Genomic DNA, 21,856 nt, shown 5'->3' with positions numbered 1-21,856 from the left:
AAACCATAGAAAAGCTATCCCAGGCCATGAACAGACATGAACAGACATTTCTGAATTGAAGACATGTAAGTGGCCAAGAAACATGAAGAAATGCTCCACATCACTAATCATCAGAGAAATGCAAATGAAAACCACAATGAGATATCATCAAACACCAGTCAGAATGGCTGTTCTTAAAACATCAAAAAACAGCAGATGTTGGCATGGATATGGAGAAAAAGGAACTCTTATACGCTGTTAGTAGGAATGTAAATTAGTACAACTCTATGGAAAACAGTATAGGGAATTCTCAAAGTAGTAAAAATAGAACTACCATTCAACCCAGCAATCTCATTAATGTGCATCTACCCAAAAGAAATCATTACATAAAAAAGACTCCCACGCTCATGTGTTTATTGAAGCAATATTCACAATAGCAAAATCATGGAATCAACCTAAGTATCCATCAATAGACGATAAGATAAAGAAAGTGTGGTTTACACCAGGGAATACTATGCAGCAACAAAAAAGAATGAAACCCTGTCTTTCACAGCAACATGGATGGAGCTGGAGGCCATTATCCTAAGTCAAATAACTCAGACACAGAAAATCAAATGCTGCATGTTCTCACTTACAAGTGAGAGCTAAACAATGGGTAAACACAGACACAACGATGTAAATAATAGACACTGGGGAGTCCTTAAGCGGGGAGAATGGGTGGGATGGTGGTGAGGATTTAAACAAATTATCTACTGAGTACAGTGTTCACCGCTTGGGTGGTAGGTGCACTAGAAGCCCAAACCTCACTGTTATATAAGATACTCATGCAGCAAACCTGCACACATGCCTCCGAATCTAAAATTTAAAGGAATTTTAAAAAGAATTACCAAAACCCTGGGGTTCAGACCACCACCATCTCTCTCAAGGATTTACTGGAGAAGCCTCCTAACTTGCTTTCTCCACTCTCCCCCTTATTATGGACTGAATGCTTATGCCCTCCCCCAAATTAATATGTGGAAGCCCTGACCCTCAGCGTGATGTTCTATGGAGGTGGAGCCTTGACCCCGTGATGGGGTTAATATCTTTATGAAAAGAGGAAGAAACACCAGAACATGTGCTTGTTGTGCGCGCGCACATGCGCTCTCTTGCTCTCTTTTCTCTTATTCTGACTCTCATGCTCTCTGCCATGTGAAAACACAGCAAGAAGGCAGCTATCTGTAAACAAGGAAGAAGGCTCTCACCAGGAACCAAACTGACTAGCATTTTGATTTTCGAATTCCCAGCCTCCAGAACCGTCAGAAATAAATGTCTGTTGTTTAAGAAAAAAAATAAAATAAAAAAAAAAAAAACAGAAAAAAAGCTATCCCAAGCCAATACTACCCAAAAGAAATTTGGTATAGATAATGAAAGCAGATAAAAAAGACTTTACAGCACAAAGCAATACATTAGAATAAAGAGGTCATTACCAACTGATAAAGGGAATAACTCATCACAAGGAAGAGTCCTAAATCTGTTTTCACTTAAAAATATGGCATCAAGGCCGGGCGCAGTGGTTCATGTCTGTAATCCCAGCACTTTGGGAGGCCGAGGAGGGCAGATCACGAGGTCAGGAGATTGAGACCATCCTGGCTAACATGGTGAAACCCTGTCTCTATTAAAAATGCAAAAAAAATTATAGCCGGGCATGGTGGCTGGCATCTGTAGTCCCAGCTACTCCTGAGGCTGAGGGAGGAGAATGGCGTGAACCCAGGAGGCAGAGCTTGCAGTGAGCCGCGATCACGCCACTGCACTCCAGCCTGGGCGACAGAGCGAGACTCCATCTCAAAAAAAAAAGGCATCAAAATACATAAGGCAAAGTTTGACAAATTTCAAGAATAAAATTAAAATACACAATTATAATGGGACAAAAAGCTATAAAGGATATAGAAAATTTGAAAACAGCGAACAAATGAGTCAATACATTTTTCCAAATTGCAACAACACACTAATGAACTATAAATCAATCTTACAACCACCATTAAAAAATTGTTTTAGCTGAATGGAAAATATCAGAATGCACCCCAAATGACAAAGTTAAGCATTACTTTATTAAACCTTTGTGTATTTGTAAAACCTCTGTAGAGTTGTATATTGAGTGATGATGCCCTTTTTGCTATGTGTTACAACTGTCTTCAATCTAACAGATTTAAATCAAAGTCTGCACCCCAAAACACATTCGTCTCAAGCACACAGGAATCATTACAAAATCTGATGATTTACTATGCACAAAAGAAGTCTCAACCAAACCCAGGGAATCTATGTCATTTTCTGAGCTTGAGGAAAGGCGGCCGCAAGAAGTCGTCTCTTAGTTGGTTCCCCGGGGCTCTTTTCAATAACCTGAGCTCACTGGAATGATCTAGAACATGTATATGGTCCCGTATAAGTGCTGGCTAACCTGACTAGTTGTTATTTGTGTCTAGCATGTAATAGAACTCTAAAAATTGGGGGTAGAATGAAATACTGTTCAGTGAAAGAATTAGGGCAACCTTTAAGAAGTGGAAACTAAGCTAAGGTTAACCATTTTCTACTTTTTCAGAGATTCTGCTATAGGTAGAGTTGAATACTAGAAGAAATATATCAGAAAAAAAAAAAAGATGAAAACTGAGCTTTGTACAAGCAGAGGGCGTGTGGGTGCCTAGGGTCACAGACTCCAAGAGTGAATAGGCACAGGATGCCAGCAAGCAAGCTGGCTAGTGGGAAGGGACAATTCTAACCAGATCAGCCCTTTTTTATGAATAGAGAAAGTAACTTTTCAAAGACACACCTCTAGTAGTTCAAAAAGAATCAGAGCACACAGTCCTAGTCATCATTCTAAACTGCTCTTCCACTTCAGGCCAACATTTACAGCCCTGGAGTGGGAAACCCAACAGGGAGCCAGGGATAGGTCAGGGGGTAATAGGCCGCTGTGTAATGCAAAAGAGTTAAGACAAGCCAAGGCAAGTCTGTCTGTTTAAGCAGAGTGACATGTTCAGAATTTTGGCATGTAGAGCAGAGAAAACAAAAGGAAAGGACTAGAAATCATGTACACATTCCACATGCATGGTCAGCCCACACTGTCAGCTCTCAAATACTCGTCTGAGGTGGGGGACTGGTCAAAGTATGGACAGAGTGGAGAAAGAAAAATGTTTTTGTTTTGTTTTGTTTTTTGAGATGGAGTTTTGCTCTCGTTGCCCAAGTTGGAGTGCAATGGCGCGATCTCGGCTCACTGCAACCTCTGCCTCCTGGGTTCAAGCGATTCTCCTGCCTCAGCCTCCTGAGTAGCTGGGATTAGAGATGTATGCCACCATGCCTGGCTAATTTTTTGTATTTTTCATAGAAACAGGATTTCATCATGTTAGCCTGGCTGGTCTCGAACTCCTGACCTCAGGTGATCCACCCACCTTGGCCTCCCAAAGTGCTGAGGTTAAAATTCATGTAACAGAAAACAAACCATTTTCAAGTGCACAACTCAGTGGCATTTAGTACATTCACGTGTTGTGCCGCCACCACCTCTATCTCGTTCTAAAACATTTTCATCACCCCAAAAGGAAACCGCCTACCCATTAAGCAGATGGTCCCGCTTCTCCCCTCTCCCCAGCCCCAGGAAACCACGAATCTATTTTCCATCTATATGAATTTATCTACTCTGGATATTTCTTATCAATGGAATCAAACAGTATGTCTGGCTTCTGTTACTTGGCAGATTTTCAAGGTTCATCCATGTCCTATCAGTTATCAGTGAGAAAGAAATGTCTAAAGCCTGCAAAAGCCGAACCTACAGCACTAAGCAAGCGGCTGAAGAGGTGAGAAGAGGGTTAAGGGTAACGCCATCGTCAGCCTTGGGGACTGAAAGGACTCAGGGACCGTTTCACAAATAGGAGACAGAGAAGGTGCAGGGTGGGGCAAGGAGCGATGAGTTTGTTCTAGACAGAGTCTAAAGTGCTAGGAAAACCTCATACTGGAGATGTCCATCAGGCAGCTGAAAACAGTCTAGGGCTTCAGAGGGAAGGGAGTGGTGGCTCCAGAGAAAAGGTATGGAGATGCTGTCTCACGGACCCCTGAGGCCGAGGGGACACACACACACCTGCGACAACTGCTGCTGCTCAGACACACAACACATGAACTGTCCTTGCCTTTTTCAGGAGGTCACACATCCATTTACAAAACTCCAGAGGTGAACAACAAAAAGTGAGGCTCAGGATAGAAAAAATATTATCCTCACCCCAGAGCAAAGCTCAGCCTGTTTGTACTGGCTTTTGCAAAAAGAACCCATTCACAAAGACAGCAGCTGGCATTTTCCAATAAATATTTCCTCCACCACCTTTGAACCTTGTATCACGAGATACCATCGTTCTCTGCTTCCAGTTTAATCTACCAGCATCTAACCCTCCTGGGACTCCTGTCAGTTCTATGATTCATTTAGAAGTTTGGTGTAAATATGCGGTCCCACTACCCTGACTGCAACTCTGAAGTAAAATACTTATTTCATCCCAATGGAACAATTCCTCTCAGTAATTCTAACCCACAAAGGGAGGGCTGATCCCTCTCCGTTCTCTCCTCACATCCACTCTGAGCCAGCATCAGGCTCTCTGAAGATACCTGTCTCACCCTGGCCTTGCTTTTGAATGTCAAGAGTAACAATAATCGTTTCCTCCTCCAAAGAGACGCCAAATCCTACACGAATCCATTTAAATGTATGCAAAAGAATCTTCACCTACTTAAAATATATATCTATGTTTATATAGTTATACACAAATGTATACACATATAAAATTTTATAAAATATACTTCTACAGTTGACTCTCGAACAACATACGTCTGAACTGTGAAAGTCCACTTATAGTCAAATCCTCTTCCACCTATGCCACCCGAGACAGCAAGACCAAACCCTCCTCTTCCTCCTCCATCTACTCAATGTGAAGACTGTGAGCATGAAGACCTTTACTGTGATCCACTTCCACTTAATGAATAGTAAATATATTTTCTCTTCCTTATGATTTTAACATTTTCTTTTCTCTAGCTTTATTATAAGAATACAGTACATAATACATACAACATGCAAAATATGTGTTGATTGGCTGTTTTATGTTATCAGTAAGGCTTCCAGTCTACAGTAGGCTATTATTAGTTAAGTTTTGGGGGAGCCAAAAGCTATATACATTATTTTCTCTTTTTTTCTTTAAGAAACAGGGTCTTGCTGTGTTGCAAGGCCTCAAAGTCCTGAGCACAAGCAATCCTCCCGCCTCAGCCTCCCTAGTATCTAGGACTACAAGACACGCACAGATTTTCAACTGCACAGGAGGTGACCCCCGCATCCCCAATCCCCACGTTGTTCCAGAGTCAACTGTGAACTATCTTCTATACCCTCTAACTGTTGAGGTCAGGCTCAAACTGAGAAAGAAAATTATTCCAGCAAACTCAGAACAAAGGAACAGGAGGGAAGTAGATCCTCAATTAGAAGACAAATTCCTCGAGTCCTGGGAGCAGACACAAGTGTAAGTTAAGGAGTGAGGGTTACCTGTGATGAAAGCAAGCTCCCAGAAGCTAACCTCTTCCTCTGGGAGGCCACCTCATCTCCCAGGCGTGCTCTGATCACACAGCTCTATGCTCTGCCCCCTTCATTCACTCCTCCACCCAGCATGTGCCAGGCACTGTTCCAGGCATGAGGGCCCCATAGTGAGCCAGACAGACAAAGCCCCTGTCCCTGCCCCACAGAGCTTGTGATCCGAAGGGGCACCGGTAAAGGAGGGGAGGGATGAAAGACAGAGAAAGAAAACACACAGCATTGTCAGATGAACGGTGACAATAGACAAATAATGTCCCAGAACACGTATGTCAGATGGGAAGGTGAACAGGGCTGGCCAGGGTGGAGATGGCGACAACTTTCACGAGTGTTGAGGGGAGGGGCTGAGTGAATCTCAGCAAGGACCCGAAAGAGATAAGGGAATGAGCCACAGGTGAGTGCCTGGAGAAAGAACATTCTGGCGAGGGCACGTGTGGGAAGAGCAGGGAGGCCAAGGCAGCTGTGAGCAGAGGGGTGGGGGCAGAAGCAGAGAGGGCCACGCCTGCTACTTTGCTGTGATTTGTTTGTTTTGTTATCTGTCCGCCTGATTGAACTGGAGGCGCCTTGAGAGCAGGGTCTGCACTGCACATGCACAACTCCACCGAGAGCCCATGCGGGCCAGAACCAGGTGCGGCGGATGGGAGGGGGCGTGGATAGGGAAGAACTGTATGAATCAGGAAACTGTTCCAAAGGAAAAATGAGCCGCTAAGCAAGGCTGTTGGCAGGTGCAGGTAACACGCCAGAATTCACTGTGAGCTTAAAGCCTTCGCCAAAGGCTTTTAATTTCAACACACGCAGGACATTTTCCAAGAAAACACTCAGCTTTAATCTTATAATGGAAGTCAATAACAAAACAGGATTTGCATTGCTGTATGCAAATGAAAAAAATATATATTCATTTTCCAGACTACTTTGCTAGAAAAATCACTCCCTAAAATTTAAAAATGTCTATATTTAACTCATTTTAGCTGCATAGGTAGTGTTATATACATTGTCTGTTTACATAGCTTTAACAGACAACCGTAACATACTTTCCAGCTCACTGGAGAAGACTCTGGAGAAAAAAGCTACTTCTTAATTCTATATTCTAGCAATAATAGGCTCCACTTGGACACATCAAAGGAATTAATGGTCAGCTCATCTGAGTGGTAATTACAAAAACTAGCTTTAGACCAGGGCCCAATAAGCGTTTTCTGTAAAGGGCCAGATAGAAAATATTTCAGGCTTTGCAAGCATCACACAGTATTGAATCCATAGTCTTCTTTGCTTTTGGGGGCTTTCTTTCCTGTGAGTTTTGCTTGTTTGCTTGTTTGTTTACCACGCTAGGAAAAAAATGTAAAAACAATCTAACTTCTGAGCCAAACAAACAGGCCACAGTTTGCCAACCTCAGCTTTCGACCACAATGAGAAGGGGGCACTTGGAGTTCCAAGCTCCTCCTTATAAAATCCAAGGGGGCAGGACTCCCACAGTTCTAGATTACCTCTTTCAGTCTCTCCAGCTCATTCTGGAGGGCCTGTTTGGATATTTCCACTTCAATCATCTGCTGTCGGAGAGTTTCGTTTTCATCCTCAGCTTTAGAGCGCTTTTCCTCCACCGTCTTAAGTTCGTGGTGCAATCTGACAGATACATCTTTGGCTACCTGCATCGACCCACAGAGATCATTATCAGGATATGAGGCTTTTTGTGTGCTAAGGGTACTATCAGACAACATCAGAGGCAAAATCATTAAGTAATACGATATTACACCACATAGCAAAGACCCTGGCAATATATAACTGACTTACTTTTAAAAGGAGTAGGAGATTCATTTAAAAATGAAATCAACATCTGGACTAAAAGGCCACTCTGGCTGGTCTGATGGTGGTATATTATTAGAAGGTGCTAACATCAGTGTCACTCAAGTTGGTATACAACCCCTGCAACTGCTAAATTTAAATGGCTTTAAAATAAATAAATTGTTTTTAAAGCCCACTTTGGATAACCCTCCTCCCTCACAGATGATCACCAACCATGCCAATTCTGCCCAGGCTCATGGGCTTTAAGTGAGAAAATCAAATAATTTTGTTTATTGCCGGAGTACTTGTGAAATCTCATCTAGCCTTTCAGTGTGATAACAGGAAAAGAACCTTTGCAATTCTACCGAAGTTATAAACCACTAACAAAATGTCATTCAGGACATAAACAAATGAACATTTCTATTCACTAAAGTAATACTGAACCTACCTGCTAACAAAACAAGTAAGTTGCCTATAATCCCAGCACTTTGGGAGGCAAATAAAGGAGAATCACTTGAGGTCAGGAGTTTGAGACCAGCCTGGGAAACACAGTGAGACCCTGTCTCTAAAAAAATTATAAAAATAAAAAATAATCCAGGCATGGTGGCGCATGCCTGTAGTCCCAGCTACTTGAGAGGTGAAGATGGGAGGGTCGCTTGAGCCCAGGAGTTCGAGGTAACAGTGAGCTATGATGGTGCCTCCGCACTCCAGCATGGGTGACAGAGCAAGATCCTATCTCTAAAATAATAATAAAAAAAATTCTGTATGCATAAGATGTTCAATGTAGTCAAGTTTTAAATGTTGTACTGTGGCTCTGGTGTGGTAAACCACTTGAATGAGCAAAGCAGTTAAACACGTTTACTTTCTAAAAGCAAATGAGGAAAGAGGCCTCATAAGAGAAATATAAATCACCCTTTATCACACTGAATGACATTTTGTTAGTGGTTTATAACTTTGGTAGAATTGCAAAGGTTCTTTTCCTGTTATCACACTGAAAGGCTAGATGAGATTTCACAAGAACTCCGGCAATAAAGAGAATAGTATGCATAATTCATCTCTAGATAAATGATTTGATAATCAGGTCATGAGGGCCTCGCTGCCCACGGAGAGAAAATGGCTTAAAGTCTGGGATTTCTTCCCATTATTCCCACTTCTCCCAGTGGTTCTCAAAGACACCTTAGACAATTTGTGATTACTTCTCCTGGCGTTAGATCCTCACTACACAAGTCTCGCTTGGGTTATGGAAATGTCAGGATTTCTACATCCTAGAAACCTAAATAACGATAAAAAAATGTTAAGTGACATGGTCAATTTTTAAGAGTGGCCTTTGACTACACTGATAATCAATAGATGTTTTTAAAAAATATTTCAGATCTTTCAGAGTTTCTGCAGAATTTCTATCCAATTGTCAGACCCATTGGCAGGTATTAATTCTTTGTTATCACAGATTATCATCATTTTTTTAAAGTTCATATTATGACAAATGTAAACCTTGGGCTGTCAAAGTCATACAACTACACACACTCTATAAGCCATAAAGCAAACCAGGACTGTTTATGCTGCAATCTGTAGAGACAGACACAAGCAGGGAAAAAACACCAGGGCGATGTGCACGTGGCCAGCCGGTCCACAGCAGCTTTGGGGGGTGCATGCACCACCCCTCTCACTCACCTTCAAGTCCTGCTCCAGGCTTCGAATAAGCTCGCCATCGACCTGACCCGTCTCAGCCACTTTCAGGCTTTTCTGCTCGGCTTTCCGAAGACGGTACTGCAGGATTCGGCAGTTTTTATTAGCGCGGTCCAGTTCTCGCCGAAGTTCCTGCAGCTGGTAAACATCTTCCTCTAAATAACTGTCTCTCATCTCTTCCATCTCAGCACGGAGTTCATCTAACTCATCCTATGCAAACCAGACAGAGAAGATTTATGAGCCAAGTACATCAAAAAAGGATGGCGTGTCTCTCCTTCATACCCGCTCCTCAATACTAAATATTGAATACCTGCACGCTTACGCATCAGCTCATGGCCACGCCTGGATGACAGGCACCAGAACCTCTGGAAATTTGCATATGAGATAATATAATCAAGTATCTGTTCAAATCTTATGTAACCAGAAGCTAAAAAACTGGATTATTCATTGTGGCCTCTCAGAACTTATCCCACTCCCAACATCTCCCTACACAATCAGATAAAATCAACTCTGCAGATAATTGAACCTTTGGATTCAAACCAAACATTGACCTAAGCCTTTATCTCTAAGGCATAATCTAGGTACTAAGATGAATCATACGGACCCTGCCTTCAAAGAACATAAACTTCAGTAGGATAACAAGTGCTAATTGCCCTGGAACTATAACATACCTGCAAATGTCCCAAAAATTCTGTTCCACAAGACACATGTCAGCATTGACTAAGCGACGCTATCCACAAATAAGACATTTTCCATTATTTTTCTTTTTTTGTGGAGACGGAGTCTTGCTTTCTTGCCCAGGCTGGAGTGCAGTAGCGCGATCTCCACTCAGTGCAAGCTCCGCCTCCTGGGTTCATGCCATTCTCCTGCCTCAGCCTCCCAAGTAGCTGGGACCACAGGCGCCCACCACCACGCCCAGCTAATTTTTTTTTTGTATTTTTAGTAGAGATGGGGTTTCACTGAGTTAGACCAGGATAGTCTCGATCTCCTGACCTCGTGATCCGCCCGCCTCGGCCTCCCAAAGTGCTGGGATTACAGGCATGAGCCACAGCGCCCGGCCCATTTTCCATTATTTTAAATACACACTGGGTCTGTTTTTTCCCATTCACCTATTCGGGTTTTCCCACCCCTCCACTCTTTGCTGTCCACAGGAATGCACCCTGAATACAGGCGAACCCAAGGAGTCATTTCATTCCTGGCTCCCCCTCTCCTCCCATTCTGCAGCCAAGCCCTCAGCCAGAGCTGTGCCCCTTCCGGATGGATCACCCTGGTCCAGGCCTCCATCCCTGGGGGAGGGGAGCCACACACAGATGTAAGTGGAGACACACAGGTGCCCACTGCTCAGCTGGCCCTCTAATCCTCCTACAGTCTGTCCCCTACCCAGCAGAGTGATCCTTTTAATGTGAAAATCAGACCACCTCACTCCCTACTCAAACCCTCCAGTGGCTTCCTTCTTTCCAAGCCTCCTGGCCACACACCCTCCCTGCCCACGACTAGCCTCGCAGGGTCTGAGACTGCTCGCACCTTTGCTTCTTCAGGCCTCAAGACCTCACCTGCTATTCCCACTTCTGAAAACACTCCCCACTCCAGATCTCTGCAGAGCTCATTACATCATATAATCTGAGGTCATGCAAAGCCTCCCCTGGCCACCCTCATCAGCCCGAGTCTCTAGTCTCTTGCTGGCTCTATTTTCTTCCCACCTCTGAGTGCCATCTAATAGTACTGGTATTTTTTCCTACTTACTCTCTGTCACCTACACTAACAAGGTAAGCTTCAGAGGGGAGCAAGCTTGTCTGTCTTGCTCCTCTCTGCATCCCGAGCAGCAAGGAGCACACGGTAGGTCCTCAACAAATATTGCTGAATGAATACACAGGTGTGCCAATGAACACTTACAAACACCAAATCAGAAAGGCGACTAACATCAGACACAACTGCACGCTCGCTTTGTTCCAGTCTTGCAGCCCAATGATGAAAGCTTCTTCCCAAACCCACAGATGTAGCTGCAGGTATGAGATATTCACTCTTCTGAAGTGTTACACAAGATTTAAAGGAGGAACAATTTGGAAGGAGGAAGATTAAGGAAACATTCTAGGGATTTTCTTGACTAGTTTCATAATTGATAGTTTCAGATGCCTCCAGAATAGCATGCACTCAGTTATTCCCATTTACTTTATTCAATTAAGGTTCAAGAAAAAAAAAATCTCTCCTGCACTTAGACACCCTAATTGTCCATTCTCGTCCTGCTATTCAGTTTGTTCCTGGATTCTTACCACTCATGCTAATCCTGTATTTATTCTTAAAACCAGGGATTCACTAACAAAAAAGAACAAGGTGCCCAACATCCGAGCCTCAGACAAAAAAAAAAAAAATGAACAAAAAGAAATCTCCTTAAGATGTGTTTATCCTAGGTAAGATTAAGTACAAGAAACACAACAAATAAAAATGTGAATCCTTACGGAAAAATAAGGGTTGGCACAAAACGGGGTGACGATGATGCTTCAGTCAACCTTAGCTGCACACAGTGGTCTACTGGAAAGGGCATAGATATGGCAACTCATCCCCCAATCCAGCCTGTAGGTTCTCTCCACTCTGTATACACTATCCCATCAAGAGAATGAGCTACTCACTTGACGAGGACTCAACTGGAGCCTGTTTCAATAGGCTACCAAGGAGAACAGATGTTAAAGAAGAAAGCTTCACCAACTTCCCAGTAGTCGAATGCATAAAATGTTCTTCTTCTTGGCTCCTAAGTGTACCTACAGAATTTCTATACCAATGATGAAAATATTAAAAGTATAAGATGTCCTAACGTGTCTTAAGAAAGATCAGTCTTAACACTGAAAATGTTGTGAACTCTAAACAAGTTTCATTTCTTTTTTCCTCCATGGAAATCTCTTCTGGTAAATCCTCGTCCTTGTGGGAAGATCTGCTGGAACTGGAAGTTATTGGACTGAGCATAGGAGCTGATCAGCTGAATGCACATAAACAGAATGGGTGGTTTGGGCTCTTCAGGGGACCAGAGAACACAGCTCTTTCAGGACAGTGCTTGACAACCTTCCGCAAACCTTCCACAAACAGGAAGTTGTTACTGATGCCTGATCACTGAGGCTCTGAAGACGCCCTATGGGAGCTGTGCCCCTGCACTACCCACTCCTAGAGGAGGTCAACTGCAGACTGAAAGCTTTAAAATGAGCCTTGTGGTTGTCACTCTTTGGATAGAGTGGGAAGTTAGTTCTGAATCTTCAAAAATCAACGTCAAGTTTGATTCACACCCCATCCATGAAACTAATGGATCAGACTTTGAGAAAGAACCTAATCACAGTGCTTGTTTCTGAGTAAAGAGGTAATTGTTTCACTGAGTCATTAATACAAATCAGTTCAATACAAGCAATAATCACTAAATGTTCAACACTAAGTCAGTATATTTATATGTATATGTACATGTATATCCATACATACAAATATACACTGACTCTGGCCATTCTGTTCATGGAAAGAATGGTTTGTGATTGCTTTTCTTTCCAGAAGGCCTGCCAAAGTCATTAATGCCTGGGATTATCTGCAACTAAGACAAAAGTTTTTAAAATGCAATATAGCCCTAAGATGCAAGATACAGCTTCCAGGTATAAAATGTCTCCAGCTTTCAGACTTTGCAACAGGACAGCCCACATCCACCCTAATGTTAAATGCTGCATTTTCATACAGATGTTACAGGCTATGAAAACTGTTCAAGGGCTAGATGCACCCACACCTCTACATCACTGAGCAGGCCAGATGTAAATAGCAGTATTTTTTGGCACAAATAATCACCAACATTAGTTGTACCGAAAATAAAATTAGGGGCCGGGTGCGGTGGCTCACGCCTGTAATCCCAGCACTTTGGGAGGCCGAGGCGGGCAGATCACGAGGTCAGGAGATCAAGACCATCCTGGCTAACACGATGAAACCCCGTCTCTACTAAAAATAAAAAAAATTAGCCAGGCGTCGTGGCAGGCACCTGTAGTCCCAGCTACCTGGGAGGCTGAGGCAGAAGAATGGCATGAACCCGGGAGGTGGAGCTTGCAGTGAGCGGAAATCATGCCACGGCACTCCAGCCTGGGCAACAGAGTGAGACTCCATCTCAAAAAAAAAGAAAAGAAAAAAGAAAATTAGGGAGAGACCATATGATATGGTTTGGCTGTGTCCCCACTCAAATCTCATCTTGAACTGTAGCTCCCATAATCCTCACGTGTCATGGGAGGGACCCAGTGGGAGGTAACTGAATCATGGGGGCGGGTTTCTCCTGTGCTGCTCTTGTGACAGTGAGTCTCAAAAGAGATCTGACGGTTTTATAAAGGGCAGTTTCCCTGCACATGTTCTTACGTGCCTCCATGTAATATGTGTCTTTGCTCCTCCTTTGCCTTCCACCATGATTGTGAGGCCTCCTCAGCCATGTGGAACTGTGAGTCCATTAAACCCTTTTTCCTTTATAAATTACCCAGTCTAGTGTTTCACAGAAGTATAAAAATGGCCCAATGCACCATAACTGCATGTATTTAAATCACTGCTCTTACAATTCATATTTAATCTAAATTTACAGAACAGGCATCGTTTATTAAGCACCTCACCCTCATTACTAACCCTATCAGGAACACATTACACAGTTTATACACAAAAAAAACAAAACCGAGGCTAGTTACCTGTGTCCAAAGCTTCACATCTAGTAAATTGAAGTCACACTGCAAACCCAGGCCTGCCTGCTTTCAATCACACACTCTTTCGAGTAAATACTATAAATTATTTGCTTCAACCTGGACAAATGAAACAATAATAGACCTTCAATTGTACTTTTAAAAGTCCACCATCAGTGTAAACCAATAAAAGCAGCCTAACATTTACAGCTCGACAAGTGACAAGACACGAGCATAACCATTAGGGCAACTGGTTCTTAGGAAGACACTGCAATGTGCAGCAAAGATGCTTGTGCCCCTTTCCCCCTTTTTTTAAAGAGACAGGGTCTCACTCTGTGACCCAACCTGGAGCGCAGTAGTGCAGCCATGGCTCACTGCCACCTTGAGTTCCTGGGCTCAAGTGATCTTCCTGCCTCAGCCTCCTGAGTAGCTGGGATTACAAGCACGTGCCACCATGCCTGGCTAATACTCCCATCTTTAAAATGAGGAAACTGAGATTCTAAAAGTATAAATGGCTTTCCACCATTATTGGTCTGTTGCAGCAACAGGACCAGGGCCAGTGTTTCAACTCTTCCCAGAGAGCCTAGAAAAAAGTAATTTTCAGGTTCAGTGAAAAGAAGTTAAAGAGAAGCAAATTATAAACCATGTAAGCTGGCAGCAGCCATTTGAAAAACAAAAACTATGATTATTGGAATTAGGGTCATGACGGATAGTGATTTTCAAACTAACATTACATTAATTTTCTGACGGCATGCTCCAATTTAGAAAACTGTATTGCAGAACCTTAACGACATCTGCCAACTAAAAATTTAAGTAAACTAAATCAAGCAGAGCATATGATGTTTCTGGCAGGTGTAATTTAGAGATAGTACATAAAACTGGAAAATCGCTGTTGTCTTTTTACACACGGAAATCAGAAAAAAAACTGTCCTTAATAGTTTTTTACTGAATTAACATCAAGTCTGGAGGATACTTAAGTATTAAATCATTATCTCATTGAAAAGCTAGTTTTAATTAAATATCTTTTTTAAGTTTTGTATATAAAGCGAAATCTTGAAGTACTGTGAAGTCCGGTCAACTATTCCCCTTTGCCTGTGGCTGACAAATCAAGCCTTATCATGTATCTCAAATTAGAGGAATAATGAGGTACCAGGTGTGCACTAGAGTAAACCAAGATTAAAATTACATGTTTTGATAAAAACCTCTAAGAGGATAGTTTTATCCATGAATATATAATAAAAACCAAATCCATGGATTCTTAGTATAAGTGATGAAAACTCTTAATCATGTTAATAACTATATGAAAATCTTAATCTCTTTTAAATACCCAAAATCAGTAACTACCTCTATTTTAGCACCTCCTCTTTAAATAGACCCAGTTTTGATGGTAGAAGCAGTCATCTGGCTACTGCTGCAATAATTCTATCTTCTGGGCAGACAGAAACTACTGTCTTTTGTAACATACGAATAATCCACCTCATTTCCCTCCAGACAAGGGAAATGTTCTCCAAGAGTCCCAGCTGTAACTACGGAGGTGCAGGGCCACTCCCACTGTCTACCAGGTGACGGTCCAGCCAGCAGCTGGTGGCCGCAGCCCTCGTCTACATTAGCTGCCACTGAAAATGATCACAGCCACTCTTTCACTGGCTGAATATAGAGTGGGTATGGATAGCGAATGTCAGGAAAGAATGGGGAATACTGTCCATGTTAACCCTTCTGAAAGAGAAAGGAGGAGGAGGCGGGGAGCAAGGAGGCGCTGAGACACCTCAGCTGCAGAGCACTGCTTGCGCTCCTCTCCAAGTGCCCCTCCACCCCCAGGCCACACTGAGCACCCAGCATCTGGGCAGCCCGGCAGCCAAATGTCACAAACCAGGTCAGGGCCTGAAACTCAAAAGGCTAACTCCAGTGAGAAGCAGGATGGTAAGCTTGGATCAGCGGTGAGACACTGCAGCCTAGAAAACCAAAGCTCAACCTCTCCCTTAGGAAATCATTCCTCTCCAAGAAGCCAATTTTCTCTGCCCTTGTATCTAGCACCAACTTGTTTTCTTTTAACAAAAAAAAATTCCTATGAAATAACTGAGAAAGCAAAGCAAAAAGAAACAGCTCTTCCCACCCCAGTCCTCACCCACCATGCAGGAGGTCAGCATGGCAAGAGGACACTATTTGGGGGTGGGGGAGGTGTGGGGTTATGGCTGCTAAAAGCATTTTCAAAATAGGCTCATAAATGCCAACTGATTAAATCCTCCTGAAAAGCCTGTGGAAACAGAGAACATAATTAATATGTTGACAACGAGCACTCTGGCTTGTCTGATTGTCTCCGAGCACTCGAGCAAAACATAGTCCTGGCAGCCTGGCAGGGAAGGAACACACCAGCGCTTTACCAAAGTCCTCAGCATTAAGAAAGTGCCTGGGTTTTATGAGAAGCCCAGGCCTTTGAATAACTGAAGTGCTCACCTGAATTTCTGAATATTCCAAATGTATTTATCAGAGGTCAAAGGACAACGAGAGTGCTTTTCTGTCTGTGTTTTCACACCAAAGCCAGCTACCTGGATTGATTTTGCGTTTTTCACCTAGTCACCCAGGCACCATTTGATGAAGGTCGGGAAGGAACAGAAAGCAGGGTCAGGGACGACCAAATTTGCTCTGTTACAGCACAACACAAGGTATCCGCTTCTCTGTTGACACTGACTATTTTAAAAAATACAGGCCAGGCTGGGCGCGGTGGCTCATGCCTGTAATCCCAGCACTTTGGGAAGCCGAGGCAGGCAGATCGCCTGAAGTCAGGAGTTCAAGACCAGCCTGGCCAACATGATGAAACCCTGTCTCTAGTAAAAATTCAAAAACTAGCCAGGCGTGGTGGCGGGCACTTGTAATCCCAGCTACTCGGGAGGCTGAGGCAGGAGAACTGCTTGAACCTGGGAGGCAGAGGGTGTAGTGAGCCAAGATCACGCCACTGCACTCCAGCCTGGGCGACAGAGCAAGACTCCGTCTCAAAAATAAATAAATAAAAATAAAATAAAATAAAATAAAAAATATAGCAGCCTGGCTAAAAGCCAAGATAATTCCACTTAAATGTCCTGATCCAAAGGACATCCTCCTAAGGTTTTGCTGGACTTATTTTTCTGTTGAATTGGGCTTTGGTCATTCTTGTTCAGAAACTGTGACAGTCTTGTACAACAATGATGACAGTATTTACTTGGAATCCTCCAGAATATAGCAACGTAAAATTTGTGGGCTGAGCCTCTTGTCAGATACATTGGAACAGATGGATGCTATATCTAATCCTGAGAGTTAGTACTGTGCAGCGCTCCCTAACAAAGCAGCAGGTCAAGGATGTACTTTAATCTACCCTCTTTAAAAACTACTCCTACCAGGCACAGAGGCTCAAACTTGTAATCCTAGCACTTTGGGAGGGCAAGGAGGGAGGATCACTTGAAGCCAGGAGTTCAAGACAAGCCTGGACAACATAGCCAGACTCTGTCTCTATAAAAAATTTAAAAATTAGCCCAGCTTGGTGGAGTGTACCTGTGGTCCCAGCTACTTATCAGGATGAGGCAGGAAGATCACTTGAGCCCACGGGTTCAAGGTTATAGTGAGCTACGATCATGCCACTGCACTCTAGCCTGGGCCACGGAGCAAGACCGTCCCTTTAAAAACAAAAAACAAAAAACAAAAACAGAAAAAAGTACCCCTGAAAACAACAAAAAGAACAGTTTTGATTTATAAAGGGCACACGCTAACCACCACTGCAAAGGCATGACTACTGCCTCTGCCCCAGGAGTTCCCTGAAGCTCTGGGCCCAATTTTGCACATGTGGGCAGGCTCCATGACCTGTAGAAAAGTCCATTAGGATCCTTGCGTTTTTTTCCCGAATTGAACTATTGTCATTTAAGCTTCTGACTGGCCAAGCGAGTACCTCACATGCATACACACAATCATCTGGTTTGCTAGCCTCCTTCAGAACCCTCTTCTCTCCCCGCTGTTGGAGGAACGGTGGGGAGGTGGGCTCACGCAGAGTAAACGGATGCAAGTGACACCTTTTCCACAGTAAATGGCAACTGAACAGTCCCCACAACTGAAACACTGGCAGTGGGATTTATGTGACCATTCGTACACAGGCTAGTGGAGAGACGGGCATGACAGCCCTCTCACCTGAAAAGAAAACAGAGGGCCCCTAGAAAAGCTCACCACAAGGAACATTTTGAGCTACGAAAAAAACTCAGAAGCAGTGTGCTCGGAGGAAAGCAGCCTCGCTGGAAATAGGGCTGTATCCCGGTGCAGTAAAATGGGCAGAGGCTCTGGGGAAACGCAGGTGCCACCACTTACCCACTCTATGACCTTGGCCAAGTCATTTCTGTTTTAGGTTCTCAGCCATCTCCGTCTGTGAAATAGTAGTTATGATCATGATACCACCACCACCACCCTATGTTGTTGGGAAGATCCAGTGAAATATCAAACACACTGTATCAGACTCCAGGCTCAGACACATTTCATTCATTGGGAAAAAATAAAGCAAATAACCAGTTGCACCAAGAATGAACTTCAAAATGATGGACAGCCTACCTTAAGATCAAAGATGTAATAAGAAACTTCTTTAAAGAAATACAATTTTCCCTTGCATAGCAGTCATTTGGATAAACACCATTCAATCAGAAAGTAAGTCGGGGTTATGCTAAGAGCCAGGGATACAAAAACAACAAGATTATATCTTGGTCACCCTCAGGGAGCTTACATTTGTTGAAGATTTACAAAAGAGCTGCTTTCATGATGGAGTCACCCACAACATAGTTGTCTTTGAACTTCACTCCGTTGTCTATTACCTAAGAGTAAGTGACAAAAGCAAACATACTATCTGAAACATCTTGCTTTAAGTCCCAATCTTTCTTTTATCACCTCTCTTTCTCTGCCTCACTGTTACTTCTTGCACAAAGTAAAATAACTACAAGGCTCAGTTGGTTGGAGCAGCTCCATAAGAAATTTAGGCTTGAGATCACCCAGCAGTTAATGTGCTCTGATTTCCGTGTGAACTGCAGACTTCACCTTAAAGCCCAATCCTCAATCCCACTAGCCAAAAACTGGGCCCGTATTGGTTAGCTCACCATTTGCTGAGAAAACAGCTCAAATCACATAACCCACTGAAGAAGCAGGGCCACACCCCTGGGTTTGGTTGGCTGCTCATTAAGATTTAACAGATTACACAGATTTATGCCACTGGAGTTGTTTACTAACCTGAAGATTACAATAAATAAAACAGTTGCTATCAATACAACTCCCCTTATTTTCTCTCAAGTCACCTGGATCGTCCTGACCCCGGGAACCCCGTCTGCAATGCCAGGCCCCCTCCGTGGAGAAAAGATGGAGCCGGATTAGGCACTCAGTGCTAAGGCGACTAAGAGGCCACTGCCCGCAGGCCCTGCCGGAAAATACTCAGAGAGTGCAGCAGGCGCCGCGATTCCTTAGAAAGTGCTGGCGTGGCCTCTCCTGACACAGAAAGCCGGCTCCTGAATGCTTACAAAAGACTGGCCCGCGCAACACCGTTGCTCCTCAACCCAGGCCACACTCCAAGGACCTCTACTGAGGTTCAGCTTGCTCACCGAAAACGGCGCGGCCCCCTCTATCCGAGATGTCGGAGCCCAGGAGACCCTGAGGGCCCCCAGCTCTTTCTGTAATTGCAGGAGAAGGGGCAAGCGGGTCCGTAGCCGGGGCCCCCCAGTGGCATTGTCCTGAACCGCCACGCCCGCACGTGGCCCGGCTAGAGCTCCCTGGCGAAGGATCACCCTGTTCCTACAGGTGAGGCTGGCACGTTCTGAGAGGGGATGGGGGCGTCGGCTGATGTCCCCAAAACGATTACAGCCTCCTCTGCCCCAACAAGTCAACAAAAGTAAAAGTATCAGCGAAGAGACGCAAGAGTTCTAAACGCGAGAAAAAGAGAAGTGGGTTGCAAACTGGCGGGGACCCACAGGTCTTGCTTCTCCTTCCAGAAATTTGGGCTTAAGTTCCCAATGCCTGACAATGCGGGGGTAGGACCGTGGAGGGCAGGAGAGAGAAGGCGCTGGACAGGCCTGGGAAGGAGGGGTTGGCGGGTCCGCGCCGCAGCCAGGCCCTCCGGCGGCGCCCCAGGACACCTGCGGCCGAGGCGCGGCTCACCTTGAGATAGTCGTTCTCCGAGCGCAGTTCCTCCATCTCCCGCAGCAGCTCCTCTTCCTCCGCCGCTGACACGAGCCGAGGTTGCTCGCCCAGGCTGGGCTCCTTGGGGGTCCCAGGGACTGGTCGCTCCGGCGGCGAGCGCCCCCGGACATCCTCCGCCACGCCGAGCCCCGCGAAACCCCCGGAAACCCCTCCCGGGATGCTCCGGCCCCCGGGACAGGCGCCCGCGGCGAGGGGCGCGGCGAGGAGCGCTGGGGGCTCGGGGCTGCCCGGCGGCGCTCCCCGGGCTGCGGGGCTCGGCGTCGGCGCTCCTCGTGGGGGTTCACGGTCGCTGGAGCCCGTGCCGGATTCGGCGTCGCTGCTGGCGGCAGGGAGCAGGCGCTGCTCGTCGGACAGGGGTTCGGAGGGGCAGTCAGAGAGGTCGGAGCTGCTGTCCGTGTGGCTGATGCGCGAGCAGCGGGCCGGGGACCCGGCCACCGAGGTCACCGCGAGGGTCACGGCAGGGATCCGGGCGGCCGGGGTCGGGGGGCCGATGGTGCGGGCGGGTAGCGCCCGGGAGCCGCGCTTAGCTTTGCGGCCCTTGGCAGCGGCAGACGGCGGCTCGGCCCCGGGAGGCTTCCCAGCCCGGGAGGGCGGCTCCGCGGGCGCCACGCGCGCCGCCCTCCTGCTTCCCAGGGCAACCTTGGCACCGCCCGCCGCTCTGGCCCCGGCGCCCGGCGGGGGCTTGTCCTTCGCGCCCGGGACGCCGCCACTGCGCCGGGAGAGGCGGCCGGGCGCGGCCAGGGACCCCGGCGAGGGCGGCGCCTTGCCCGCGAGGTTAGGCGAGCGCGGGGCGGCGAGCGCCGGGGCTCGGCCGGAGGAAGGAACGGCCGGGCCGGGCGCGGCGGGCCGGGCGTGCAGGTCCTTGAGGAAGGGTCTGGCGGGCGAGGGCGCACGGTGCAGCCGCCGCCTCTCGGCCACCGGGTGGAGGTGGTGGTGGCGGTGGTGCTGGCTGGGCGGCTGCAGCTTCGCGTCCGGGGCACCTCCGCCCGCGGGGCCGTTCAGCGTCTCCATGGCCGAGTCCGCGGGCAGCAGCTCAGGCGGCAGATGCTCCGGACGGCGGCGGCGGCGGCGGCGGCGGCGTGCAGCCTCCCCGCGCGCTCGCTCATCACTGTCCCAGCCCCGCCCGGGCTGCGCCCTGCGCTCCCGCCGTCCCCGCCCCCCGCACCCCGGCCCCGAAGATTCCCGCGGGGCTCGCCGCCGCCGCGCTCGCCCCTCGCTGAGGTCACAGCGGATCGAGTTCTCCCGGCTCAGCAGCGCGGCGGCTCCCGGCCGCTCTCATCCCCGGACCCCGCGCTCCGGGTTCGCGGTCACCGGTGCCGCGGCGGCGCTGGCGGCGCGCGCCCGGCTCCCGCGTCCCGCTCCCGCGTCCCGCTCCCCGCCCGCTGCCAGCCCGCTGCTGCCCGCGCCCGCCCCCGCCGCTCCTGGCTGAGAGAAGCCGCACGCGCGCGCCCCACCTCCCCGCCGCCCAGCGCCCTCGCCCGCGGCCCGTGCGCATGCCCCGCCTCCAGCCAGCCGGCGCCGTGCGGGGGAGGGGCGAGGGAAGGGGCGGGGCTTGAGCTCTCCGGGGGGCGGGCGCCCGGCAGGGGCGGGGCGGGGCCTGCGCGCCCTTGGGAGCAGGCGCAGGCAGGGTCCATGGGTCCTCGCCGCCCGGGGACCCTCCTTGCTTTTTGAGGCCCTAGAGACACTGCCAGGAGCTAGGGAGGAAGGGAAGAGGCGGAGGTGAAGTGGGGGCAAGGGGCGGCGCCGGCCACTTGGGTAAGGCGTGTGCCGCGGCTGACAACGCCCCCCTCATGCCTCTCCATCCGCCGCCCGCCTTCCCGATGCCCGTCACCTCCCCCGCTGTCCTCTCCAAGCTGTGCCCCTGGTCCCCGAGCTCCTTTAAGGATCGCTGGTACCCGACGCAGCTCTCGCGTCAAAACGGCACGGCAGGCGCTCCACAGTTGGCAACCCCGTGGCCTCGGGAGCTCAGAAGAGG

General features: G+C 47.1%; 1 protein-coding gene and 1 long non-coding RNA gene across 13 annotated transcripts in view; one reads left to right on the top strand and one right to left on the bottom strand.

Moving 5' to 3' along the window:
* Nucleotides 1–21,008, bottom strand: part of MTCL1 (microtubule crosslinking factor 1) — a 126,047-nt gene extending 105,039 nt beyond the window's left edge. For 7 of the 12 annotated variants that reach the window (XM_055238143.2, XM_055238196.2, XM_055238181.2 and 4 more), the window contains exons 1-3: nucleotides 19,840–21,004; nucleotides 9,008–9,232; nucleotides 7,042–7,200 (exon numbers count right to left, since the gene is read on the bottom strand). In XM_055238143.2, coding sequence (XP_055094118.2) covers nucleotides 7,042–7,200; nucleotides 9,008–9,232; nucleotides 19,840–20,892 — 1,437 coding nt within the window. In that variant the 5' untranslated portion in view covers nucleotides 20,893–21,004. Of the gene's footprint in view, nucleotides 1–7,041; nucleotides 7,201–9,007; nucleotides 9,233–9,332; nucleotides 9,603–9,693; nucleotides 9,978–19,839 lie in introns of those variants that run through there. The other 5 variants (XM_055238214.2, XM_055238223.2, XM_055238189.2 and 2 more) reach the window with 4 other exon arrangements.
* The window catches only part of LOC134733332 (uncharacterized), a 112,832-nt gene continuing 93,685 nt past the window's right edge, over nucleotides 2,710–21,856 (top strand). The window contains exon 1 of the long non-coding RNA XR_010116812.1: nucleotides 2,710–2,958. This is a non-coding gene — a long non-coding RNA (uncharacterized lncRNA). The remainder of the gene's footprint in view (nucleotides 2,959–21,856) is intronic.

This window comes from Symphalangus syndactylus, chromosome 1, assembly GCF_028878055.3.
Source record: "Symphalangus syndactylus isolate Jambi chromosome 1, NHGRI_mSymSyn1-v2.1_pri, whole genome shotgun sequence".
Taxonomy (NCBI): Eukaryota; Metazoa; Chordata; class Mammalia; order Primates; family Hylobatidae; genus Symphalangus; species Symphalangus syndactylus.
This window is presented reverse-complemented; position numbering and strand designations above follow the sequence as displayed.